Source organism: Rhopalosiphum maidis, chromosome 3, assembly GCF_003676215.2.
Source record: "Rhopalosiphum maidis isolate BTI-1 chromosome 3, ASM367621v3, whole genome shotgun sequence".
NCBI lineage: Eukaryota > Metazoa > Arthropoda > Insecta > Hemiptera > Aphididae > Rhopalosiphum > Rhopalosiphum maidis.
Genome location: NC_040879.1, coordinates 27,915,070 through 27,925,744, shown reverse-complemented (window position 1 = coordinate 27,925,744; position 10,675 = coordinate 27,915,070). Strand labels below are relative to the sequence as shown.

The 10,675-nt window shown below is 28.2% G+C and overlaps 1 protein-coding gene across 1 annotated transcript; it reads right to left on the bottom strand.

Annotated features, from left to right (window-relative positions):
• Positions 1-475: 475 nt before the first annotated feature.
• On the bottom strand, positions 476-2,339 carry LOC113558844. Its single transcript, XM_026964415.1, has 2 exons — positions 2,175-2,339; positions 476-957 (listed from the first exon to the last, which is right to left on the bottom strand). Exons 1-2 carry the CDS (start codon positions 2,238-2,240, stop codon positions 499-501), a joined length of 525 nt encoding a protein of 174 aa, XP_026820216.1. The 5' UTR covers positions 2,241-2,339; the 3' UTR covers positions 476-498.
• Between the last annotated feature and the right edge of the window lie 8,336 nt (positions 2,340-10,675).

Here is a 10,675-nt window from a genome sequence, read left to right as displayed (position 1 = left end):
ACTTAAAATCATATAAAATATTACAATTTAAATATTTTTATTACTCGCTTCAAAATTAAAATTTTAAAAACGCTTCCATCAAACTATGGAATAATATGTTGTTACCTTTAAGAGAATGCTACACTTGCATATTGTGTTGTCTCCAGCTTGTAAACATACAAAATATCAAATTTTATATTCATAATAATCTATTTTACTTATTTTACTGTTATTTTTAAAATTAGGTTGAACTGATATTATAAATATATGTAAGTTAAGAGTATTTTAGAAATTGTAATTTTTTTGTAAATTTTAAAATTATCATAATTAACTTTAAATTTAAAATGTCAATAAAACCTCTAAGACATTACAGATAATAATTTAAAATTAACATTTTATAATAGGTAAATTCATTAATTTTAAAAATAATAAAGTAAAATGAATTGTTGTAAATATAACATTTACCATGTTATACATTTGTAAGACGGTGACAACACACACAAATGACACATTCTTAAGTTATTTCCTATAACATTTACAACCATGGAGGTGCATATGATTAAATTTGTTTATCACATTGTCTGTTGGCTCAATATCATCACGGTTTACTTGGTTGACATAATTTGCTGACAAGTCGATTTTAAATGGATTCTTTGTATTATTATAGATTGCTGATGAGTTCATTTTAAAAGGTTTCATTTCATTGATTGCCATTGCAGTTGAGTTAACATCAATATTTGTCATGTTTTCAACCAAATCCATTGTCATGTCAAACTGGCCCTTCATACGTTTACCGTTGTAAACTCCGTTTACAGTAATCTTGTTCACCACGTTATGAAGACATTTCTTAACATCTTCATCGGTATGATCCTCTGTTAGCACATTTTCGAGGGTCTCCCAATGTTCATCAAGTTTCAATGACTTAGTGATCACCCTTATACAGTCCATAGTGTGTTTATTTCGGTACAATTTTAAATTCTATACAACATAGACATAAAAATAAATAAAATAGGTAATAAAACTTTTGATGCACATTCTAATAATACAATAATATTATTATTTTAAAATTATATTTATCAGCCAATGTCGAGACAAGATCAGTTAGCTCATCCTTACATGTTAGACATCTCGTATATAATAATCAGGTACCGTCCAGAAGGGGGATTTTAGGGGGTGTCTCATCCCCAAGTGTACAATATGAATATGTCAATTGGCATATTGATACATTAAATATTTGAATTGGCACTTGCCAAATTATAATTTTTTTTATACAATTTATAAATAATTTTGTAAATACTACAAAGTTCAAATATGATAGCATAATAATTTATAGGTATATATAATATATAATATATAAGGTATACTGTAATAATGATGGAAGTATATAAGTTAATTTTCCAATTACCAAATGTCCAACACAAATACTATAATACAATTTAAATACTAAAATATAGTTTGTTAAATAATTTAAAACTTTTGAATTTTGATTTTTCAAATAGAAAAATTAAATTTTTTAAGTAAATTCAATTATTATTTTAATTAAATTTAACTTGTGTTCAAATAGTTAAGTTTTAATTAAAACCAGTTACCTATTTTTTAAATTATTATTTTATATTTGTTAAATATAACATCATCATGAAAGATTAGCTCCTAAACGATATAATTTTAATGCCACAACTCAAGCTGAATTCACAATGCATCTATTTTATAGAAAAGAATTTAAAATGCTTCTCAATACTCAGTTAAAACTAACAAATGAAAATTAAAAATCATGTATTTCTTCTATTCAATAATTATTTGCTTTATTTTCTCAACCATTTAATAAAAGCAATATTATATTATTTTACCAAATGGCAAATTATAATAGTTTTGTAAATATACAACAGTATTTTACATTTTGTTAATGAAAATATTTTATTGTAGTATACTTGTAAAGATATCAAAATATATTAATATATATACACATTATATAAGAGGTAGTAAAATGGAGAACATAGTAAAATATTTAAGAATTTGTAATATTGTGTAAAATATATTTACTGACTACTATATATATGTAATGTGTAGGTAGCAAATAGTTGTCGTGCGAAGCGAGAAAATTTTTTTTGAGTTGGCACATTAATGAATCTCATCCCCCTTTATTATTTTGTTTGGGACGGCTCTGATAATAATATTTTGCAACCTGTAGTACGTACCTGTTTCAATTGCTTTAGACGGCGGATGTAGTTAGCCCTATTGGTTTTGTCCCCTTTCCAATACATTATTGGACACAGTTAGTGCGTTTTCAGTACAAAACTAAAAATAAACGGATGGTCCGTAAAGTCGCGAATAAAATACAATAATACGATTAACGGGAGAGCACAGACACGAGACCATTGAACATGTGCGTCGTTTTCCGGAGAGTGTGGACCAACTGCAATGTTACCAACTAAAAATTTCAAATTTTCGTAGTTTTGTTATTAAAAATTTCGTAAATCTTATCAAATATCCCCACAAAAAAATTTTCGTATCAATAGAGGACGATTAAAGATATGTTTAAGATATTATTGTAAAGGAAAGGAATAATTTTACGATGAACAAGAAAATAAATAACCAAACGCAATATATAGGAAAAAATTTTATCACCGGCAACAACCCGTCGTCAAAGACTTATATTTGCCCACTGACAATTGTACACTCACTAAAATAATTGTTCGTGAGTCGTTTGACCACGATTATATAGGTATAAAGTATACTTTAATCGTGCAAGAGAGACAGGGTAAGTTATTATAATATTGTATTATTAAACTAATATTAATATTTTGGCTATACATCGGTCCTTTGAGTTAATAATAGTTGCATAAAATAATTTAATTAATAATCATAGTTAAAAAGATACAAAGAATATAAACGGATATATCCAAACGAGAAGAATATGTACGACGGGACGGACGTAGGTCGCGAGAGCGAGACTATACTAACTGGACATACAGTGGCGGTCAGTGGGGCCGTCGTGTGATGGTAGACAAGATACGACTATACGAGCGACCGTTAGAACGACTCAGCGGTTAACATTAAAATAATAAATACTCACCGTAAATCCAATGATGACAATAGAAATAATTCGTTTTAACACTAGACAAAAAATTGAGTTACGTAGATGGATTAATTACTGACGATAATACCGACGCGCGCCTAATCTATAGTTTCATCTAATAAAAAGAAATATATCGAACAGTGTTAAGAGTTGTATCGTGATATTTACAGTTTGTTCGATATTAATCGGGTATGCGTTCACATTTCACGTTTAAAAATTATCTAAAAGTTCAAATAATGGATAAAAAATATTGATAAATTATTATAAGTAGGTACCAGAGACAATGATTTGTTATTATTTGTAAATTTTACTTATCGAGAAGTTTACGAGTCCAAAAATGTTTAAGTGTTATTGTTATTTTAACTATTTATGTATTAATAAACTTTGTCATTTTCTAAAAATGTAACTATTTAAATTAACTTGATTGATCAATGATTAAAAATATAATCAATTGTTAATCTGTAAAAATAATTAGTAAATATTTAGTTATTCAAAAGTGGTGCAAATTACGTAATAGTTTAATACCCTTTTTTTTAATTGTATGTGGCACAAAATTAATTTTTAGATGTGGCGCAAATTACATAAATATTTTTTGGTTGTTTTTGACACAAATTACATACGCCCCTATTTAGTGGTTGTTAGTTATTATTTATTTCATAAACTAGGTACTATAACTCGCTGCTAATATAATAATACTACTGTACTTGGAGTGATTATATGTACTCGCGGTGATGTGGCTGTGGTAATGTCCACGACGAGCAATAATCAGAACATTGGGGTATGAGTGCACCATATGTAGATTATTAATATTTAGCTTAATATTATAAATCCTATTACATATGCGTACATATAATAGATACTATGTTAGCATTTTTATAGAAAATGTGTTTGGGCTTACTACCTTTCGTATACGCCGACTACTCGAACGTAAACCATAAATAAACAACCAAAATATTGTAAATACTTTACGCGTTGTCTACTGGTGACAGAGTCACACGATCACCACCACCGATCCCCATTTGGTCATCTCTACGGCTCGGAAGTCTATGCATTTTGCATTTTTTTTTTTTTTTTTTGGAACTTTTTAGACGTTGTTATCCTAGCCACAAATGTGTTTCATTAGCATGTGAATTCGAACAACTGATTTTTTATTTTTTATTTTTTTGGTGTTTATTACTTTTTAAGTCATTTTCCCACATTTATAGTCATTTTTACTGATTGCACATTAGTTCATTTCTTATTGTTTCTTGTCGACCATTATGCCGATAACTTATTTAAAACTTTGAAATTACCACGGACTAAGATTAGTACCTATCCGATTTTATTTCAACGATTATAAAGTTGTTGTTGTCGTGTTTGTAGTGAATATTATTGTACCTAAATTTTATTATTTTTTCGTAATATTTTCGAAGTGCCAAAAATTAAAACGTCGGTTAGTGCTTGTTTACGTCTACTATATTTGTAATTTTTTTTATTTAATTTTTAGTACATTTTTTGTCATATTTTGAGTAATTTGTAATCTTTGATAAATATGTATATAATTTTATAGTAAAATAGAGCACAAAAAAAATTTTTTTTATTAATTTAAAACAAATATTTGTAATTTTTTTAGGTAATTTTATAAGGACATTTTTATGTCATGTTTGCATTTTTTTAGGTCATTAACTTCCGAGCCCTAGCTCATCTAATTATCCTTATATAGTTATATATTAATTATATTATATTGTTTCTTTTATGCTTAGCTTAGCTATCTTGTTGACTATGCATAAAATTATACTAATTGTAATATTATTGTTATCTTACTCTAGTTATAGTTATAAATTGCAATATGCTTAAAAATGATTGTACTAGCTATTATATTGTTACACAACAGTTTTATTAATCTAGTTTTTAAATACCAACATTTCTTATTATTACCTATTTTAATTTATATTTTTCTTAAACGCTTAATACAACATACAGTATTAAAAATGTCGAAAAATTTAATTTTGTAACAGGCTGCAGTCCGCGAGACCTTGCGCCACTGCACAGTTCAAACCATCGTCAAGCCGGTGTGACATCGGCCCTAAGTGCAGACTCTAGCTGTTACAAATGGTAAGTGTTTTGATAAATTATAAGTGTTATCTATATCACGTTTTCCACGGTCTTTTTTTTTAGATGGTCGTGTTGTGGCGGACATCGGTTTCGGTGCAGACTCCAGTAAGTGGCGGTGGAACGGATTTCCGCGACATCATTTAGCGCAGTTCACGCTGTGTCCGGTTGTAAAACGTGATGTAATTTGCTTAACTGTAGCATTTCCGCGTACATCGGTGTGCGCGTGTGCAACACAGTGGCGCAACTAGAGTTTAAATCTTGGGGTTGCTACGATTATGAATTGCTTACAAAGTCGTGGCTACAGGCTGTTTGACATCGACCGGTGGAACACCTTGGGAAACACGACGTATCGGACACGAACTAAAATGTATAATATAGTTGGTGAAATTCTATCTATCGTATCCATTGTAATTTTTTTTAAATACAATAAAATACCAACAATTGTTTGAGAAAAAATAATTGCTTAACAGGTGAATATTGAATATCGTAAATATTTGAACCATCACAAGTTCAGTGCGTTGAAAACTGTGGTCACAAGAATTTTTCTCGTGAAACATGTCGATCGAGTTTGCCGCCAAGTGCGAAATCCGCGCCGTCATTCATTATCTCTATGGAACGCTATAAACTGGAGGATGATAATTTTCTCAAGTCTATTGTTACTGGAGATGAAACTTGGGTTGCACACTATATGCCTGAAACCAAGAGACAGTCCGAACACTAGTGTTCACCCTCAACCAAAAAGTTCAAAACCGATTTCAGTCAAAAAAATCATGGCATCAGTGTTTTGGGATCACAAAGACGTCATATTGATTGAATATTTACCTCAGGGTGAGATCATCAAAGCAGCAAGGTATTGTAAAACCCTATAAAAATTGAGGAGAGCTATTCAAAATAAAAGGAAGGGTCTGTTAACAAGAGGAGTCTGCCTGCTGCACGACAACTCCAGACCCCACACAGCCAATGTCGTGAAACAATTTTTGGGCTCATTTGGATGAGATGTTTTGAACCGCCCTCCGTATTCCCCGACCTGGTGCCTTCAGATTACCATTTGTTCACTTTCCTGAAGAAGCACACGGGTGGAAAAAAATTGTTTACTGACGAGGAGGTGAAGGGGCGGTCGAGAAGTAGACAAAGGAGGTGGCGGCAGACTCGATTGACATTATTCACAAGAAAAAATCTTGTGACCACAGTTTTCAACGTACTGAACTTGTTATGGTCTTGTTATAAAGAAGAGGAGTAAAGCTATACAGCAGTGTAGCGAACATAGTAAAAAAATATTTCCTGCGGTCGTGAGAGCCTTAGTACACTTACTTTCTGGATATGCCTCGTATTTCTAACCCAATTACTTTTTAAAATACATGTAAAATAATAATTTCATTACTATTAAACAGATTCTTTAATAAAAGTGTTGTGTATTTTACGTTATAATTTATAAGTGACATGAAGCAATTTTTGTACGATAATTTAATCTCCTAAATAAATATTAGCAATACTTTAAATAATTTTGATTAATGATTAATAAATATTGGTGTATTTACTTATTTTAATTTTAAACATAATACCTACATAAAATAAGTATAAAAATGTTATAATCAGGGCTGTGAATTTATTGTTTTAACAAACATAAAAAAATTAATTTCAAAAATGTTATTAATATTTATAGAAAGAAACTTAAACATTTGGTAACTGAGTATATCAGTAAACAACTCAAAACAAATCAAAATCTTTTTCGTTATTATTTAACGCCTGTATCTCTTTGAATAATTAGTGCTTAAGATTGTGAGACCTACACCATATTATAAAAAATAGATGTATTTTAGTCAACTTTTTTCACACACTGACACATATTTGTTACACTATTAAGTGTGACAAATATTGAAACAGATTACATGTTTAAGTATTTCAGAATTTTAAGAAATCATATTTAAGTATTCATATGAACAAATTAGTTAAAAATAGTTGCTTTTCTGTGAATAACCTTATAAAATATAAGTGCTATTCTTTAAAAAATTATATTAATAAAGGTACTAATTGTTTACAACAATCGTAATATTTAAATTTATTAGTTACGAGTAATATTACCTATATGTATATTTATGATTAACATGATTGACCAATTTAACTTACAGAGTTTTGATTCATGACAGCGGTTAATATCTAGTTTATTAAAATAATAAATCATAATATAGGTATTAAATACCTGTATATTATATATAATATGTATTAATAGAAAATAATGATAAGCCAGATAAGCTCATAATGGTAGCTTTTGTATGAATAACCTTATAAAATATAACTGTATAATTTTAAAAAGTTATAAATTTTAATTTTATTAATACAAATCGACAAAAAAAACCTATATATTATAATATTTAAAAAATAAAAAATAAAAAAGTATCATCAAACATAACAAAATCAATAAGGATAATATAATTCAATCAATAAAAAGGTGTTACATTTGCAGTCTTAGGTACCCTATAATGACTATTGACTTTTAAAGTAATTAAACATTTGCTTTATTCTAATTAGTTATCATATATTTCAAAAAGCTTTTAACTTAAAGTGATTAAAAATGAAAATGAATCATATCCAATAACAGTTTTAATTTAAATCAATGGGCTAAAAAAAATAAAAAAAATGAATAATACATATTAAATTTGAAGTTTCAGATAGGTACAAATGTACAATGACTTTTATACATATATAAAGTACCTTCTAAGTGTAAATAGATCAACTATCATATTATAGAAATGACATCTTCTGATGTCAGTACAAATACAAACATTTCCAAACGATAGCAACCAGTTGACAAAAATTCAAACGCACTAATTACAACAACTTAAAAATATGTTGAACTCCTTAAAAATGGTCTATATCGAATCTTACAAAACTGCTGAGAGGACGCTACACCCGCTATTTAAGGCAACTATTAAGGTAACTTTAAGATTAATTACTATTTTAAATATTAAAAATATTTAAATACTAATCGAAAGTAAATTAAGAGTGGTCACATATCAGCCAACAATTGCTGCTGTTAGTTTACAATGAACAAAAATAATTTATATATTATTCATTCATATTATATGGATAATTTGTATATTATTCTTGTTAATAACATGTTGTTTGAGAAGTAAAGATTAAACAACAAAAGCATATTTTTTGACAAATTTTCGAGTGCAGAAAGAAAAAAATTTTGAAATACATTTAAAGAAAATGTGGCATATACTTAAAACATTATTCATCAATATATACCTCAACATTTAGATTTCTTGAAATTATCACAAATGAAGGTTCAGTGGTAAGTAGACTAAAATGGTAGGTTAGACGGTTATTAAAAACTTATAAAGCATAGTAAAGTTTTACTAATCTTAAGAGAACGTCTCACCCGCATATGTTGTTTCCGTCTTACACACGTACGACATGGTAAATTTTCGTTCACCTGTTTCAATAGTGTGCTTTTAGTTTTAATATTAGAGTGAATTGACCTATTATCAAACTTTTAAGTAAAAACATTATCTGTGTTTTCTCATTGGTTTTTTACGATATTTTAATTTTTAAGTGAATCATGAGCATTTTCAAATATTTAATAAATTCATACTCATAACTCACCTAAAAATTAAAATATCGTAAAAAGCCAACGAGAGAACACAGATAATGTTCTTACCTAAAAGTTTGATAATAGGCTAATTCACTCTAATATTAAAACTAAAAGCACACTATTGAAACTGGTGAACGAAATATGTCGTACGTGTGTAAGACGGAGACAACACACGCGGGTGAGACGTCCTCTTAAGAGGATGTCAGCGTAGTATTTGTTATCTCTCTCTAACCCACGCGCAACATAGCAAATTTTTCGTTCACAAAAATAACTATAAGTCTATAACCATATTAAATTCTCAAATTAGAGTGAAATGACCTATTATAACATTTAAAGTTAAGAACATTATCTAGGGCATGGGTCACCAAATGTGGCCCTTCAAAAATATTAATTGGGGACCCCTAATCTAGAGTATCTCATAAGCGTTTTATTATATTTTTATTTTAAAGCGAGTTATGAGTATTTTAATATTGTTAATTGCTTATATATCCTAAAAAACTCATAACTCACTTTAAAATAAAAATATAATAAAACGCTTATGAGATGCCCTAGATAATGTTCTTAACTTTAAATTTTATAATAGATAATTTCACTCTAATTTGAGAAATTAATATGGTTATAGTCATTTTTGTGAACGTACAATTTACTATGTTGCGCGGTTGCGCGTGGGTTAGAGAGAGATAACAAATACTACACTGGCATACCTGATCAATAATATTGACACCCGCGTCAATGTACTTCAATTAGCTCGTCAAACACAGCCATCAATACTCATTCGAAATCAATATTTTTTAGCTACTATATCTTGTAATGATGTACGCATAAGCATCATATCTTTTTTTAAATTTAAAATATTCAATAAGATAAGTATAATAATTGTTAGACATTAACGATATGATATTGTAATGATGTACGCATAAGCATCATATCTTTTTTTAAATTTAAAATATTCAATAAGATAAGTATAATAATTGTTAGACATTAACGATATGATATTGTAATAATGTACGCATAAGCATCATATAAATTTAAAATATTCAATATAAGTATAATAATTGTTAGACATAATATGATATTACACACACACACACACAGACAATATTATATTATATAAGCATTCCAGTTTTATGTTCCACAGGAGACGCGTTATTATTGTCTTTTTGTATGGACGGTCAAAGGCGAGTGTAAGAGACTACGCAGATCGTTCATACAATAATACGTAATAATAATTCAATCGTAAACGTTTGTAATTAATTCAAATTCGCATGTGAAAAAAGTGTATTAAAAATTAAATAAAATTATTATAGTGATTCAAAGAAAAAAATGTGTACTTAATTATTTTAAGAAATAAATCGATCACCTCATATTATATCTTGAACGCGAACAACGATTTCAACAAGCAAGTCGCTACAAGGATTAGAGAGGTAATATTAACAAACTATTGTTTAAAAAGTAATGATTTAGAGACACAATATAATAGTCCCCAACTAACACTCATTACACCGTTTTTTCATATCATTACAATCTGGACACTTGATTCTTTACTTCTTCTACAACAGTACAACATGTATATATGTTACTGTCGCTTGTCAATGTTAGAACTTATAAGTTTAGACATAATATCATATTAAATATCTACGATATAGATACATATAAAAATAAGTACATATTTTTTTTTTAGCTTGTATTGAATGATTTAAATATGTTTTATTTATTATTAATAATACAAATATACATCTTTGGCAAATAACATTGATATACTACTAAGACTAATGTATATATATATTTTTAGAGTATAGCCATAGCGCAATATACATAATATTGCTTACAGTTTTAAGAATATTATAGTAAACAAAAAAAAAAGACACTTTACCCTTTTGAGTTTAGAGGGTGTAAATTTTAAAAACTACTTAAAAAGTAGCTGACAA